At 50.4% G+C, this 16,583-nt stretch overlaps 6 protein-coding genes across 6 annotated transcripts; 2 read left to right on the top strand and 4 right to left on the bottom strand.

The window, feature by feature from the left end:
• Window positions 1-208: 208 nt before the first annotated feature.
• Window positions 209-1,573, top strand: PV08_08769 (uncharacterized protein; the record flags this gene model as incomplete). Its single annotated transcript, XM_016383093.1, has 1 exon — window positions 209-1,573. The coding sequence occupies one exon, from the start codon at window positions 209-211 to the stop codon at window positions 1,571-1,573; it is 1,365 nt and encodes a 454-aa protein (XP_016233796.1).
• A 36-nt stretch (window positions 1,574-1,609) lies between these two features.
• PV08_08768 (uncharacterized protein) lies at window positions 1,610-2,959 on the bottom strand (the record flags this gene model as incomplete). The annotated part of the gene is made up of 2 exons (XM_016383092.1): window positions 1,610-2,832; window positions 2,890-2,959. The coding sequence occupies 2 exons, from the start codon at window positions 2,957-2,959 to the stop codon at window positions 1,610-1,612; spliced, it is 1,293 nt and encodes a 430-aa protein (XP_016233795.1).
• A 994-nt stretch (window positions 2,960-3,953) lies between these two features.
• PV08_08767 (uncharacterized protein) lies at window positions 3,954-8,049 on the bottom strand (the record flags this gene model as incomplete). Its single annotated transcript, XM_016383091.1, has 5 exons — window positions 3,954-6,183; window positions 6,231-7,327; window positions 7,375-7,429; window positions 7,481-7,719; window positions 7,801-8,049. 5 exons carry the CDS (start codon window positions 8,047-8,049, stop codon window positions 3,954-3,956), a joined length of 3,870 nt encoding a protein of 1,289 aa, XP_016233794.1.
• Window positions 8,050-8,443: 394 nt separating this feature from the next.
• PV08_08766 (uncharacterized protein) lies at window positions 8,444-9,515 on the bottom strand (the record flags this gene model as incomplete). Its single annotated transcript, XM_016383090.1, has 2 exons — window positions 8,444-8,651; window positions 8,704-9,515. The coding sequence occupies 2 exons, from the start codon at window positions 9,513-9,515 to the stop codon at window positions 8,444-8,446; spliced, it is 1,020 nt and encodes a 339-aa protein (XP_016233793.1).
• A 1,106-nt stretch (window positions 9,516-10,621) lies between these two features.
• Window positions 10,622-11,887, bottom strand: PV08_08765 (uncharacterized protein; the record flags this gene model as incomplete). Its single annotated transcript, XM_016383089.1, has 1 exon — window positions 10,622-11,887. One exon carries the CDS (start codon window positions 11,885-11,887, stop codon window positions 10,622-10,624), a length of 1,266 nt encoding a protein of 421 aa, XP_016233792.1.
• Window positions 11,888-12,700: 813 nt separating this feature from the next.
• PV08_08764 (uncharacterized protein) lies at window positions 12,701-16,221 on the top strand (the record flags this gene model as incomplete). The annotated part of the gene is made up of 2 exons (XM_016383088.1): window positions 12,701-15,619; window positions 15,667-16,221. 2 exons carry the CDS (start codon window positions 12,701-12,703, stop codon window positions 16,219-16,221), a joined length of 3,474 nt encoding a protein of 1,157 aa, XP_016233791.1.
• Between the last annotated feature and the right edge of the window lie 362 nt (window positions 16,222-16,583).

Genomic DNA, 16,583 nt, shown 5'->3' with positions numbered 1-16,583 from the left:
GCATTGCAGGCGACCAGATTGTGACGTGATTTGGAGAAGAGCGACCGGCACCGCAGTTTATCCGATGTTCTTCAACTTCCCCAGACTGTTCTCTCTCTGGGTTTACTACACCTGCAGCCCATTCAGTTCTTCAGGCACGCCCTCTGCTTGTCTCTGCCGGGGCCGTGTACTCCATTGTACCGTTTTATGGGTGCTCCCACTACCTAGAATGTCCTCTTTCAACACCACCGGCTCCAAAAGACGCGCCGAAGACTTTGTTCGGACGCACGACCATGGCCAATTTAGCAAAAAGCCTCGCTTCGACGTGCGCAATCCCTCCGCACTGGCCCCTGATGCCCCCGAGGATGATGCAATTCTGGACGCCGATGTCATCGGCTCACGAGGCCAGCAAGTTCGCCGTGGAGCCGTGAACATTGATGGTTACGACTCCGACAGCGACAATGACAACTTCAACGCTCGGGCCGATGCAAAATCTCGTGCGGAGAAAGCTGCGGCTCAAAAGTCCAAGCAAGAGGAACAAGATGATATGTTTGCTGACTTGGAGGAGGATTTCCGTGATGGTGATGATTCAGAAGGCGACGCGGGTCGGAGAGGCGGGAAGAAGAAGGCCGTACGGTTTCTGGACACAGATGAGATCCAAGGGCAAGTGCAGAACTCAAGAAGCGGCGGCCATGTTTCGGCCGACTTCAGTCTGAACGCAAAAGGCAAGGGAAAGGACAGAGATCTCGATGATGAGGTGGAAAGCAGCAGTGAAAGTGAGGTCGATGACGAAGTGCGCGCAAGCACAGGCGAACTCGATCCGGAACTTGGCGCCGGAGGCAAGAAAGCCCATGCGCCCAAGTTGGATGCTTTCAACATGAGGGCAGAAATGGAGGAGGGCCGGTTTGACGACCAACAGAATTATGTCCGCAAAGCAGCAGACCCTGACGCCATCCACGACGTCTGGCTAGAAGGAGTCTCGAAAAAGCAAATGCGGAAAGCCAGAGAGGCTGCTGAGAAGCGCGAGGAGGAGCGCAGGAAGCGAGACATCGAGGATGATGCCCTGTCGACAGGGGAAGTCCTAGCTCGCCTAATACCATTACTGGAACGTGGTGAAACGGTGTTGGAAGCTCTCGCCCGCCTTGGTAAAAGTAAAGACAAAAAGGCCAAGTGGCAGACCAAGAAGAACAAGAAACAGAATGTGGACGAAAAGGCCGAAGACGATACGGTTGAAAGGGCTCGCAAGGAAAAGGTCGAAGCTATCACAGGGGCTGCTGATATACTACTAACACGTGGTCAACCAGAGGTGTACGATGCTGAAAGAGAGTTGCTCATCAGGCAGTACAGGAGAGAAACTGGTGAAGAATGGGTTGATCCTCAGTCGAAAGACGTTGAAGCTGGTAATACTAGCTCTGACTCTACAGAACATATGTGGGAGTATCGGTGGACCGATGCAAGAGATGGGGGTACCATCAACGGACCATATGCTGGCGATACCATGCGACAATGGAGTGATGCTGGATATTTTGGTGAGGGTGTTGAATTCCGTAGAGTGGACGGTGGCAACTGGTCTGCAATAGCCGACTTCACCTGATGATACTGTCGTCCGATATTCCGAATAATCGACTTCCTAAGCATGGAATATTTCTTTATCCGTTCGACCTTCACCATCCCACGACGCCGCCTCGGTGTGTCGGAATGTCATGACTCGCCAGTTGAGTTCGCGACGCCAGAACAGACCATAGCTCAAATGAATGCCACCTCTTTCCGCAGACAGGCCACCGCTGCCAGGCATTTGTCGACCCAAAACACATGCCCGGAATCGTGAGTGGATCATGCCCATCCCACAGCAGACGCAGGGCTCATGTGTCAGATATATGTCCAGTCCACTGCAGAGATAGCCTTCTTTTTGCGGTCCCGATTGCTTTTCTGGAAGCACATTATCATGGGTTTCTCCTATGGCAATATTGCCAACTTTGTTGGTGAGATCCTCGAGAACTTTGCCGTCATCCTCGTAGCGAGCCTCGATGGCGGTGAGAGCCTGACCAGAAGGTGTTTCGCGGTAAGTGCTGAGAAACTTCTTGTGACCACCAGCTGCAATGCGTCTGCGTAATTCCTTGTTTGCCACCATCGCAATGGCACGCATGACAGCATGGTATTCAGGGCGGCCTTCACCACGTGTGCCTCGACGACCTTTCTTGGGCTTGGGAGCAGGATTAGGGGAATACCAACGAGCATCGCCGGCGACTGCAATTACAGCACCAGTTTCGGGATCCACAACCACAGCGCCTACAGCGCGTCCATGGCCCATCTCGCGAGCTTCCACCGCTGCCATCATGGCTAGTTTCATGTATTTGTCTGCCGCTGGTACTTCAAGTTGGGTCCTCACACGCTTGAGGTGCTGCAGCGGCGGAGCATCCTGGAGAACTTGTGCGGCAGGATTATAGATTGTCGGCCAGTATCGTTCAGACCACAAGGCGGCTTGTTCAACATTGAGCGGTCCGTATCGTGGCACCACGGCGTCGAAACAGCGAGGGAGACCTTCTTCTTCGATATGAGGTAAGAAATGGTCACGGATCTTCTCCCATGGAACTATGGTGTTCGGAACAAGGAGGAAACAGGTTTGTAGCCCTCTTGAGTCGTAGTCACGACGCCATGTCAGATCTTCTGGTAGGTGGGAAAGTGTGCACACTCGTCGGAAGTGACTGAAGGAGGGATGCTTGCCACCGCTTGGAATGATAGGCTTGACTAAGCTACAGATTGCATTAGTCGTATGCTGGTGGCGCTGACAGGAGACTTGCCTCAGTGCTTTGCTGGTCAATTTGGCTGGAATCTCCACCACGAATGCTCGCACTGGGACAAATGTCAGTCTGCCTGTGTTGTGCTTGGTTAGGGTGACAGCAAACATACCGAACTCAACCTCGGATCGTGTCTCGTGGAGAGTCTTGAGGGGCTCAAGAAAGGCCGCTGGTTCCTCCATCATTGGCACGGTTGAGAAACGCTGGCTGCATGATCCTGTGGGAAGCCCGCGCGATCGGAGGAAAAGGAATCGAAGTCAAATTTTGCGGGAAGAAAAGTAGTTGCAACGGTGCTGTGGTGTTGTAGAAATTACTTCACAGTCGTTCCTGCGGCCTTAGTCTCTATGTGTCGTCGAGAAAGTGGCAAGTGCTCTGCGCCGTGAACTGAAGGAAAGAGTATAGCAGAATTTTTACAGGTGAAGCAAGACAAGGCGTACAGTGAAATATCAACCAGCTTATGGGACCCCAGATGGAAGAAGGCTGAATGTATGTACAAAGTATGTACAAAGGAAAGAAGAATCGTTTATTATGAAACGCGGAATCTATCTCCCGTCCTCGTTGTACTCTTGGTTTGACTTTGAGATTCTTTCTGGGTGATTGATCGAGTCATTCATTCACTTGTCCGTGTCCATTGATATTGTTGGTGGAGGAAGAATGATGTTCCTGTCCCCGCAACATGGTTATTCCGTTCCGGTCAGCTGGACTCCAACTCCTTCATGCTGTCTGCTTCACCATCACGAAACGCCGACAGATGCTTTGCGACTGTTACAATGACACTGCTGCCTGTGGATGGGATCCACGATTATTCACTCAATTGGCAAGATCTAATCTTGGAAGTCAACATTGAATGTAAAAAGTTAATCCAAGAATCAGGTGAGCTACGGGGGAATATACGGAGATGAGCCATGGGAAGGGATATCACAGTAGGCAGCGTCCCAATCAGCTATTGTGGCGGCTATCGAATGTTACACTCCTTCTAAAATAATCATATCCTTGCTTCCAAGTTCATCTCATGACGTCGTGGCAGATGCAGAAACCCTTTATCTTACTCCTTCAAAACTCCTTCGCTATGCTTTGCAATGCCATACCAGGTCAGACCACTCCGTACGCTCAACAATAAGCCCCTTCCAGCAATCCTCATCGTATGAGCATCTCATCATCATCATCAGTGGCGCACTATGCCGTGCCAGAACCTCCAATCTGTTCCTCATCCGTGTCTTCATAGATCTCAACCTCACCCATGTCAATTTGACGTTTCTTCGTCGGAATAAGCTGCTGCATTGATGTCTTTTCGTTATGCTTGAGGCTTAGTGGAGCCTCGCTGTGTGCCTGGGCATCCATGGCTGATTCTTGGGAGTGGCCCGCGAACTTGTCCAAATGCCGCGTTCTTTTGCGCCGCCTGCTTGAAACTTCATCATCCAGTATGCTTTCGTTCGTAAGGCTCGGATTTTCCCCCGCCGAAGAACTTCCTTGCATGCCAACATAGCTTTCGACCCCTGATAAAAATTCAGTTGATGGGCTTTTCGGTCTAATTTGTTGATGCACATCATCGTCATCACGAGCCGGCCGCTGTCTTTTCCTTGAGGTGCGAAGATGTGCGGCTAGTTCGGAAGAGTCCTTGTGGTTTTCTCGGTGGCGATTGTGACTAGCTGGAGGCGATGCTGCAACTTGCACTACTTCTCCAGAGCTTTTCCCCAAGCTTGAACCATCACGCGATCTGCCTTGATCAGCTGCGGACGTAGTCCCGCCTGGAACACTAGGCCCGTTGACCGTTCTTCCAGATTGGGCATCCTTACTAAAATCAGTATCCAATGACGCGGGTGTGCTTTTCGAATGCGAAGATAGCTCTTCGCCATCATAATGCGTACGTCGTAAGCCTGGCTTTTGATCATCAACCTCCTCATCGGTTGGAGAAGATAAATGTTGAGATCTTGAGGGTGGTGATCTAATTTTGCCAATCATGATCCTTCCAACCTCAGGAATCTCCATCTTCGAAGGCTGGCCTTCTTGCTTTCTGTGTAGTTCAAGAAGTAGATCTCTTAATCTTCCTCTCAGATCTTGACCTCGGATAGTCTCCGGCCATTGATGGGTATTCTCTTCCCGCTGTAAAATGTTGTAGACGAATGTGTCTGGATTTGCAACAAACTGCTCCAGATACATACACAAATACAAACCGCAGTCACTGAAATTGCTTTGTGTGGGAATCTTTTTAGCTGTCATTCCCCGAAGGTCACTAGGCTCAAGGTCAAGACCCTTTTTATTCTTAGCCTCCGCCGCCACATACTGCCTGAGAATGGAGCTTGTCGCAGAACGTGGAGTACCGAGTGAATCCAAAGTGATGATAACAGGCTTGTCAGTGTCATATTTTGGTAGTCGACTGACCCTGCGCTTCCCAGGTCCCTTTTTTGCCTTGGCCTTGGAGGCAGTCTGATGCGAAGTGTCGTAATCGCTAATGGAAAGCTCTGCTAATGATTTCTGTGTCTGCTCCTCAGATGCGTCTCCATCGGTTGTTTCAACTGGCGCAGAAGGATCTTCGAGAATTAAGGGCTGTATTTCCTCCCTGGCTCCTTGCTCCGACTCCGGAAGAAAGTATGGGAGGTTGCAAATGATGGCAAGATACCAGTGGAAGTTTTCATTCACTGGAACCACCACGAAATCACGCTTGAAGAGATCCACAGCCTTGGTCCACTTGCTGACGGCTTCATAATTAATTCCTCTTCCTTTCTGGCCCTTCGGCGTCTTCGTTAGAGTCTCAAAAAAGTATGTGTTGAAGATATGAATTCTCGGGGACAATTCAGGTTTCGTAGACTTGATCTTATTCTCCAGGTAGTGAACAAAAAAAGAGATCAAGTTGTCGTTTAGGAATTCATCGTGGCCTAGTCGGGCGAGGTCCTCGTAAGGTACGGTACCAGAGCGTTTCTCAGTAATCGGATATTTCAAGTCACTTTTCCATGGATTTCCCAGAATCTCGAGGTCTGATACCTTAGCTGGTTGTCGAAAACTATCTGGGATTTGATCGCGCTGGTCCTTTTTCGCAGGTTCTCGAGATCTAGTGACCCGTCTTAAGGGGTTTGCGTCTTCGTGTGACCTGTCTGGCCGGTCAAGGTTCATGAAACTCGACTGGACGTTGCGGCTATGTTGGATTGGCCTCGAATCGTCGTTCCCTGGTCGCTCGGCGCCAGTGATGACGGTAGGTTGTTCGGAAGCAACAGCAGGCAGATCCAACCGATCGATGAGACGGGTTTGTTTTCGTGCTGTGTCTTGTTGGATTACGTGCGGATACTTTCTGCTTGACTTTGTCTGCTCGGAGCTTTGCCAGATGATAGAACCTTCTTCGGTCGCTTGCTTTTGATGCCGACCAGCCATTTCGTCCTTGGCCCTCTCCAGCGCGGTCTCTATCCAACCACTACATTCATCAGTAATGATATCAAAAGGTCAGGCTTGAAAACGTACTTGTCCTTCGTTTTGGTATGATGAGGGCAGCCCAGCTTCTGCAGCAGCGTGACGAAGTCATTTGCTGCCTTCACGGACTCTAAGCGAAGATACGTTTGCGTTGAAGTATTGCCACGACGTGGACAGTCAAGGCGCACCAAATTAGATTGGTTTTCATGCATAAGGACATTGATCTTCTCCATTAAGCATATCTGCAAGGGAGCTGTGTCGAGTTCCTTCATGTCCGTACTGATCTCGAGACGCTTGGTCCGTTCATCCACCTCCAGGATCAAGGATGCATCTGCGAAAGAGTCTGGGACTGACACAAATTCCAGGAGTTTGAAAGTTCTCGGCGATAGAGTTTGTGTTTTTGTAATAGGCTTCTTGGTCGCATTCGTTATAGCACTGTTCTTGTCGTTTCCTAAAAGATTCCGAGTAAACGTAGTGGCAGGCACACTATCAAGAGATGTTGGATTCTGCTTGGCCGGTCGAGGATGAGATATGCAGAAGGATTCCTGTAAAGCATCTGGGCTTTCTTGTCCTAGGGACTTCGGTTGCCGGGTCTTCCGTACACCTTTGCTTGTTCTCCCTGGAGGCTCGGACTTGCCAAAGTAGGGAGAAGCAACCTTTGCTTGCGTCGCATGGGACCGCTGAATTACAGAAGAAGTCTTCAAGGATTCATCTTGTCCGGCTCTTCTCTGCTGTGCCGAAGCCTTGGTGAAGGTACTTTCATCCTCGGACGAAGCAGACATCTCCGCACGCCTCAGATTTTGAGCAGGTATCGCCTTCCGTTTGTCCTCAAAAGCTCCAACATCACGTTGGTGGGTATGTCCCTTTCCAAAGGCAGGACTCATCCCTAGCTCATCGAGTGAGTCTTCCGCTTGCTGACTCTCCCCGATATCAATCGGATCTTGGTTGCTCTGTCTTGCTGTTCGGGGTTGTTCCAATTTGCGTCGCTTGTGTCGATGGTTGAGAGCATCTCCCTTGGTCTGATCACCGTACTGGAAGGCATGTGACTGAGGTCCCCGGCTTGGATGCGCGGTTGAGTGAATATGTCCGGGTCGTGCTGGAGGGCGAGCCCCGTTCAATGTGTTCACCGGTCTATAGCCAGGCGCAAGCTGCAACAGTGTTAGCTCTATATAAGCATACGATGTAAGAGACATACACTGGATGGCTGCTTCATGGGATCTTGTATGGTCACAAAACCAGGTTCAGGCTTGCTAGAGCACCATTCAGCCCCTCTGTCAATGTCCGTAGGACACGAGTTGTACCTTGCTACACCCAGAAGCCAATTTTCGTGTGCAGATTGTGAATTATCTATGCTCCTTCGCTCAGTCGTACCACGCTCCCTCTCAGCAGGATATCTGGTAGGCATATGTCTGGGGGGTGCGTGCTTAACAGACGAAGCTTCATGATTTTGCGGAGAGCGTGTCTGCAAGAGAGGCTTTGAGGTTCGCAGCCGGATGCTGGGATTGTTTTCTGATGTGTCTTCCTGATCGTCGTCTTCAATCTGCGTCAATCGTGGTCGCGTCAGTAAAGGCGGTGATCAACCTCCAGTGAATGAGTACGGATGCGGAGAGGAGCGACATACTGGTATTGGATCATTCTGCGCCGGATCGTTGTCTCTAATATAGTTGTTCAGGCGCTTGGTGAGATACTCCCTTGAACCTTGCTGGGGTATTGGGACCCTCTTCTGGCTTGAATGAGAGGCACAGGAAGAGTTGGAATTGCGGGCTATCAGGCTATTGTCTTCAACAACAGGCTCACTGAAGCGGGGGAGGAAATTGTCAAAACTGCTCCGTACCGCATTTCGGACATTCTCGGTCCAGTTTGAGCGCATTGGTCTGAGACTGAATCATTGTTAGCGGAACATATCAAGTCTATGGATTGTACAGGATCTGTCTGGTGTGCGTTTTGGAAGGGTGCAATTATTCCGCAGTGAGCATATGGAGCATTATTGCAGTCGTGAATCCCCGCACATGAAAGCCGCATGACGGGCAAGATATCTCAGAGCATCTATCACTGTACATGACTAGGGAACATAGATTCACATGCTCATATTACGTACGGAGTGCAGCTTGCCAGATCTTCACTTGGCCGTGTAGGAAGGAGAACTCGTCGTTGCGCAGTCATAGGACATGGTTCATTTGATGTGGCAAGTCTCCCTATTGGAGCTGTATCCAGGAATCACTTGCAATGTTCTACAGACGGGACCAAGCCCCGATCGTATCGTACTAAGACGCAACCGCCTTCCCTCCACTCTTGTCGGAATCGTCGTGTAACGTAGGTCTTCGTCTCTCGACTCCGGAATGGCTTTGCGGAGCGTTTGCTTTCTGCTGCCTCGCCTCATCCAGCGCAGAGCGCTGGGCAATACTGTCGTCGTGGCTCTTCCATACTATGTTGGTATCGGCGGGAAACCCCAGTATTCGCTTGATAGTTTCGCTGTACAGTATTAGAACACGGCAATCTCGGGGCGTTAGCTTCAGTGACATACCGGATCTTGATGTTCCTCCCGCCATCGTTCTTAGTCCAAACACTGAGGACGTCTTCGCCACTTCGCACACTGAGCACAGCACCGCATACTTCCTCTCCAGCCTCCATGAATTGATCGCCAACAATTGCAAGGAGTAATTCCTCCCAATATCTATCAGCCACGCCTTTTTTGAGCCTGACAATCCATTTCCCGCCTCTCTTGTTGGCCTCGTCTTCCCAAACGGGACGAATGCCATCCTTGAAAATATGATAATCAGACACAGTAGGCAGCAAGGAGGGTCGCTTAAGGTGTGAATATATCGTCCAGAAGCTTTCTACCGTGCTGATAGTGGCAAGCTTCTGAGTGGACTTTTCATAGTCGGAAAATTTGTTCGCGGGAGGTCGATAGAACAGATTCCAGGCGTTTCTTAATTGGTGCCCAGGCTGAGCGTCCGATTCTGCCGAACCGTCCGTAAATTTCTCAGCCAGGGAAGCTTCTGCGGGTGTATCTGTCTCTTTCTCTTTTTTGTCTCGTGACGTAAAGTCAAACCCGGTCCCAGATCCTGTCCCTGGAGTTTTGGGAGTTTTCGCGGAGCCGAACGAGGCAAACGCACCACTTCCCAAACCAAAGGCTGATGAGGCGCTCGCCGAAGGAGACTTCGTGGCGGAGGGTGACAGAGCGTTGAACGGGTTGGATTTACCGTGCGAAGAAGTGTCGCCAAAACGCCGGTTTGTATAGGACCGCGGCGAGTCTACTCTGCTACCATCCTTACCCTCGTGATCTCTCATAGACAAGGAAAGCTTTCCGGAACTGAAACGACGGTCAGCGTACATAGCGGAAGACAGGGTGCAACAGACTTTGAGCGCCGAGTCCACAAATTTGCGTTTTCCATGGGCGAATCAAGAAAAGAGTGACAGAGAGTCTTCGTATGCGACCAGCAGCGACCAACAGCGGCGTCAAGTATTTCAACGTTGCGACAGTGACTGCGTCCGAGGGCCGTGGAAGGATTCGATGGGAAGGATTCAAACGGCGGATGCGGAAGTTGAGCGATGCGTCAAAGAACAATAACCAGCATTAACGGATGTGTTACACGAAGGAGATATGTTGATACAAATTGTAAAGCCGTCCTTGGGTGGGTTTGAGTCTTCAATATCGGAACAGGTAGAGTGTAGTAGAGAGTACAAATGAACGAAACAGTAGAGCAGACGCAGATTGGTGTCAAGCCAAAGTGTTTGGGGGTCGAATGCGAGGAGCCCTTGCAGCGGGAAAATGCCCAGGAACCAATGACGACCCTCGACGCACTCCCCGGCTTGCTGCTTTAACAGCGAGCTAGACCGCGTTGGCACTAGGCCCACGATCCAGGAACAATGAAAACTTCGGCGTTTTCGACCTCACGTTTCTCCCTCTTCTTTTTATTATCAAGACACCCAACTCAAATCATCGTCAGCTGAAGACTCTCGTCACCGTGGAGCTGGTGATTCCGATGAGAGTGTCGAGATTGAACCTCATCAAGTCCGCATCTAAAACCATCATCACGAGGGCCAATCTGGCTTCCCATGATGCGGTGATGACCTGAATGTCGGAACATGCAATCGTGAATCAATTGGGACGTTTCAACGTAGGTAGAACAATTCTTACTCCTTGTGCGAGCTTCAAATGAAGAGATAAATGATACAACTCTGGTAAGCCGATAGGCTCAGCCGCTGGATGTAACTTGCGTGTATTCATGCTGGTCGAGCATGACGTTTATGGCAATAACTGAACTTATCTTGATATACCGCAGACTTCTGGGACACCGCTGGCAATTACATTGCTGACACTATACTAGGGTGGTCTCAGGGAGAGAGGACTACACCTCGTCGGCAGGTCATCTCGTTTAAAGTTGATCATGATTTGCACACCTAGGTAGGCTGCTAAGGCAACATGACTAGGTGTGTTTTCAGACGGCGTCTATACTCGCTCGTGATGTGAGTTGCTCATTCTGGTTTCCCAACTTCGATATTTGGAGGAATGCATCTACGCCGTAACCCTCCAAGCTATGCAGTTCTAGGCCTCCAGCCCAGTACTCGGCATACACCCGGCTCATGGGCAATCCCATTCCAAGCCTCAGATCTGGCGCTCTTGACGCGAGGGTGCTCAGGGATGAATCTCTCATCTTCCCACTTGGCCTCTCTTCAGCTGCCGCGAACTGTCGGACTTCTTGCATGGTGGCAGCCAGGGTTGGAACATCTCGGAAGTTCTCCAGACGAGATGCACTTCTTGGTCCTTTATTAAAAGACCAAAGGAAAGGGGTGATCTCTCGGGGAATACCTCCACCTTGGTCAGAAATGCGGATCACCACCTGCTGGGGAGCCTCGCAGACCAGTACTTCGATCGGGGGAGGCGGGTTGTTGGGAGTTTGGTACCGCGACATGACTGCCTGAACCGAATTCCGGAGCAGTTCACCAATGATGTATTCCAGGTGGCTCAAAACGTAGGGAAATGTAGCATTGACATGGCCTTGAATCTTGATCTCCGGAACTAACGGGTCGGCGCCTGCTGATGACTTGCAGATGTCCTGGGTGAACTTCCCAACTCTTTCAATGACGTCCTTCGCGTTGCATTTGAGTAGAACTTCACCCACAAACTCGTTTTCCGCGCTCGGCTGGGCCACGTGCCAGGGAGAATTGAACGTGTCGGTCAATGCGAGGTGTTGTTCGGCAATGACACGCCTGGAGATGCGAGCCCGCAGCATGGCCTGCACGAACTTGTCCATGGTGTCGGCCGACACAAGGTCCTGGCACTCGAGGACGCCCATGACCAGGTTGGGGATCACAGCCAGATGTTCCTTCAAGCTCTCGCCTATGACCTTGCAGAACTGTTCGTTCTCTTCAACACTCCTGATAACGGGAATGCGACGAAAATTCTCAAACGACTTGTAGTACAATTCATACACCAAGGAGAGATGTGGGTTGGTGACCACTACGTAGGGTAGCCTTTGCATCTCCCGTAGCCGATGCGCAATTCTCGTTGGTAGCTCCATGCGGACATAGTTAGCGGAGCTGAGCAGGCGGCTCTCAGTCAGGGTGCGGCCGAAGAAGAAGAGTTGGCGCAAACTAATAGGACGAATTGGGCGGTCGACCCAGCTGCCCAGGCAGTCAGCAATGTGAATTCCTCGCAAACTCCAGAGATATCTCACTCGTCCAATGCCGAAGCCGGTCTCCATGGTGGCGGCGCACTTCTAGGTCGAGTAGTAGAAGAATAACTACACGCCGTCGGTGTTGTGTGGCCCTTTACTGGCGAGGCTCGCGGCCTCAGGAAGCGGGGGACCTGCAGCATCTCATATCAATCGTGGGCGTGCGATATGTCATGGTCAACGTCGTCTGAGAGAGAATTGCACACGTATACCGTCCCACGTTGAGGCCCGTAACGCCGTAGTCATGCGTGACGGGTTCGGCAATCGTGGCAGGGAGAGTCGAGCAGCAACGTTCAGTGATACTCGGTATGGGTGATTTGATTGAAGTTGGAGACGCACCAACAGTCAAGTCTGTGCGGCTTTTCTCGGCCACATTGCATACTGCGCCAGTCGTCATTTGATCACGGCTCTCGAGGGTGACGAGATTCATGTTCCAATTCGTTCTCATCTGCGCCCGCCCAAGATCCTGGACGCCTGTTGTCCCAAATTCATATTTATACTTACCGTGTACCTGGCCTTCCGTGCTTTGTTGTCAGATCCGTTCTCTTGAGGTCGGGTTTGGGGACGATTCCCTCGACTTCTCACCGTACGACGAGCCTTGCCTCAGATTTTCGACCTGCCTGCGCTCTTGCGAACTGCGGTTCTAGGTGCCCTCACTCCGCGGTGAACTTCTTATAAGGCCGGTTTCTGCGGCAAGTCGAGGAAGGGGCTTTTCGGTTCCTTCCCCGTCCCAAGTCGCACGCAATTATCCAACATGGACAATGTACGTGAGATCCTCTGCTTCTGCTTCTGCCTTTGCTTCTGCCGCCACCTTGCCACACTGCCGCCTCTCCGCCCGCGAACATGAATGCTGACTTCGAGTTCGTCTTTGGTCGTTTGCAGTTGGGAAGTCCTGACATGCTCATCGATGGCTACGACCAGTACAACCAGCAGGACAATGAGGTGGTCAACATCTCCCCCGATGATGCCTCGGAGGAGCCTGCGGACGCTCTACCACGGGCTGATGATTGTATGTACCTCCCCACCCTATCTGCCTTCATCATTGACGATCCCCCAGTTGAATCAATGAAACGACATGTCCTTGTCGATCTTCCTGATACCGAAGTAGAGGCAGAAGCATATCACACTTGGCATATCGAGAAGTGGCGGTCTCTATCTCGCCGGGAACATGGGCCGGTCTTCGAAGTTGGAGGTCATCCATGGCGGGTGCTCTTCTTCCCATACGGAAACCAGGTTGACTGTGCCTCCTTCTACCTGGAACATGGCTTCGAAACCGAACCTCCGCCGGACTGGTATGCCTGTGTACAGTTTGCCCTGGTCCTCTGGAACCCGAATGATCCTACCTTGTTCAAAATGCATTCCGCAACCCATCGGTTCAACGCGAAAGAGGGAGACTGGGGCTTCACAAGATTCGTGGAACTACGCAAAGCCTTCCATCAACCATGGGAAGACGGATCAAGACATCTGGTTGAGAACGAGGAAGCCAAACTCACGGCTTATGTCCGTATCATCAAGGATCCCACTGGCGTGTTATGGCACAACTTTGAAGGTTACGATTCCAAAAAAGAGACGGGCATGGTCGGGCTTAAGAACCAGGGTGCCACTTGCTATCTCAATTCCCTTCTCCAATCGCTCTACTTCACTGATGCCTTCCGAAAAGCCGTCTACCAAATTCCCACCGAGCAGGATGCCAACAGAAGTAACAGTGCCTGGACTTTGCAGAGACTCTTCTTCAAATTGCAGAAAGACAAGTTTGCCGTGTCCACAAATGAGCTCACCGCCTCCTTCGGCTGGGACACTCGTCAAATATTTGAACAGCAGGACGTCCAGGAACTGTCTCGAATTCTAATGGAGGTTTTGGAGAAGAAGATGAAAGGCACACCAGCAGAGAGAACCTTGCCGGAACTTTTCGTTGGAAAGACCAAGACCTACATCTCATGCATCAATGTCGACTACGAGTCCTCCAGGATTGAAGAATTCTGGGATCTTCAACTGAATGTTCGGGGCAACAAGAATCTCCACGAGAGCTTCATGGATTACATCCAGGTCGAAACTCTGGAAGGTGAGAACAAGTACGATGCCGGCGAGCCATATAAACTACAAGACGCCAAAAAAGGTGTCATATTCGAGAGCTTTCCGCCAGTTTTGCATTTACAGCTCAAGAGATTTGAGTATGACATCAACCGAGATGCAATGATGAAAGTCAACGATAGGCACGAATTCCCAGAAGAGTTTGACGCCTCCCTCTACCTGTCCGAAGAGGCGAGAGCCGCGTCTTCGGAACCTTGGAATTACCAACTGCACGGAGTTCTGGTACACAGTGGTGATTTTAATGCAGGTCATTACTATGCATTTCTCAAACCCACAAAGGACGGCTACTTTTACAAATTTGACGACGACAGGGTAACTCGGTCGACGATGAAGGAAGTCCTGGAAGAAAATTTTGGCGGAGAATATGCGAACGTCGCAAATGGTGGCCCTGGTCAACGCCAACCTTACATGAGGGGATACTCCACCAAACGCTCCATGAACGCGTATATGTTGGTCTATATTCGAAAGAGCAGACTTGATCAGGTTCTTCATGGTGTGAACGAATCTGATATACCTTCACATATCGAAAGGAAGATTGCAGAAGAGCAGGCCGAACTTGCCAGGAAGAAGAAAGAACGTGAAGAGGCCCATTTGTACATGAGTGTCGGCGTCATAACGGAAAAGACATTTCAAGCACATCACGGATTTGATCTGACCAGTTATGAACTGGAACAGGACGACCCTGCAGCTGCACAGATCTATCGGATCTTACGGACAACCAAGATCGGCGAATTCGCCGCGATAGTCGCCGATGACCTCGGACTAGAGCCAGATCAGGTCAGGTTTTGGGTTATGGTGGGCAGGCAGAACAAAACAAATCGACCGGATCAGCCAATCCGAGAAATTGACATGTCTGTCGAAGAGGCACTGAACAAGTATGGGTCTAGAGGACGTCCATTCTATCTTTGGGCCGAAAGCGCAACAAAATCCGATGATGGCAAAGCTACTTTCCCCGATACAGGACCAAATGCGAACGCGAACGCGCCTATCCTCGTCTTTCTCAAATATTTCGACGTCAAAGCTCAAATTCTGACCGGCGTCGGCCATGTTTATGTGAAGAAATTGGACAAAGTGTCGGAGATTGCGCCTCAGATCAACAAGATTATGCAATGGGACTCTAGTACGCCGATTCTTCTGTTCGAGGAGATCAAGCACTCCATGATAGAGGTGATGAAACCGAAACAAACATTCCAACAGTCGGAAATCCAGGATGGCGATATCATCTGTTTCCAACAAAACCTTCCCGATCTTGACCCTTCAACAGTCCCCTACAGCGATGCCCGTCAATACTACGACTATCTCTTGAATAAGATACCAGTCAGCTTCTACCCCAAACCCGGCACCGAAGGGGAAGCTTTCTCCTTGAGCCTCAGCAAGAAAATGTCCTATGAGCAACTCTCTGGTAAAGTTGGGGAATATCTCAAGGTTGATCCGACTCACATTCGATTTGCCACAATCAGTTCTACTAACAATAAAATCAAAATGTGGCTCAAGCGCGGCATGAATCACACTCTTCAACAAATTCTCCAATCGCAATTTTCCTCTTATAGTAGTTATGCTGCTCACCGCGGTGATGCTCTCTACTATGAAGTCCTTGAGACCAGTCTTGCCGACTTCGAAACCAAGAAGATCATGAAAGTGATATGGCTTAGTGATGGCATCAGTAAAGAGGTAAGCCTTCACCTTCCAAAGTGAGGCACTTTGTTAACAATACGTAGGAACCACTTGAAATTCTTGTCTCAAAGAACGGCATTATTGGGGATCTTGTAAATGGTATTGCGAAAAAGATCAACCTTGATGAACAGACGGCGAGGAACGTTCGCATACTTGAGGTCCATGGTGGCAAAATCCACAAAGAACTAATTGAAGACTTCAATGTTGTTGGGGTCAATGAGTTCACAACACTTTATGCCGAGAAGATCCCTGACGAAGAAATCAATGCTTCCGACGACGACCGATTCATCTATTGTTTCCACTTTGACAAAGAAGCAAGCAAGCCTCACGGTATTCCCTTCAAGTTCATGCTCAAACCCGGAGAAACATTGAAAGATACCAAGGAGCGCATCAGTAAGAGAACCGGGATCAAAGGAAAGCTCTTGCAGCAAATCAAATTTGCTCTGGTCTCAAGGGCCATCTATGCTAAGCCACGGTATCTCGAAGATGAGGATGTCATCCTGGACCTTCTCCAAGATGGCGATGAGATGCTCGGGCTGGACCACGTGAACAAGGCCAGAAATTTCTGGGGTAGAGCTGAAGGAATGTTCATCCGGTGAGGTTACGGTCAAGTCTAGTCGAGAACACGAAAAGCTCCGCATCGGAGAGGCAGGTATATCCATCTCAATGGAAGGCTTTTCCTGCACAGGAATTGCTTCACTATTCAGTGTTGCACCAGTGTTAAAAGGACAAAAGTCTTTTAGGGGACGCCGGGCTATGCACCCTCCGGGAGGTTCACCAAACAGGCCTGGTGGTATTCTTCAGCGCATCATGCTAAAAGTCTGTAGAAGTCTACCACGAGCTTGGGGCGCTTTCAATTGGGACCACGTTGGAAGGTTCACCTTGTTGGTGCGACAAACGGGCTGATGATGCGGTCAGGAGGGATGTCTCGAGCTGCAGCAGAGACGATTTACGATGAAGG

This window comes from Exophiala spinifera (assembly GCF_000836115.1).
Source record: "Exophiala spinifera strain CBS 89968 unplaced genomic scaffold supercont1.6, whole genome shotgun sequence".
NCBI classification, from domain to species: Eukaryota; Fungi; Ascomycota; class Eurotiomycetes; order Chaetothyriales; family Herpotrichiellaceae; genus Exophiala; species Exophiala spinifera.
This window is presented reverse-complemented; position numbering and strand designations above follow the sequence as displayed.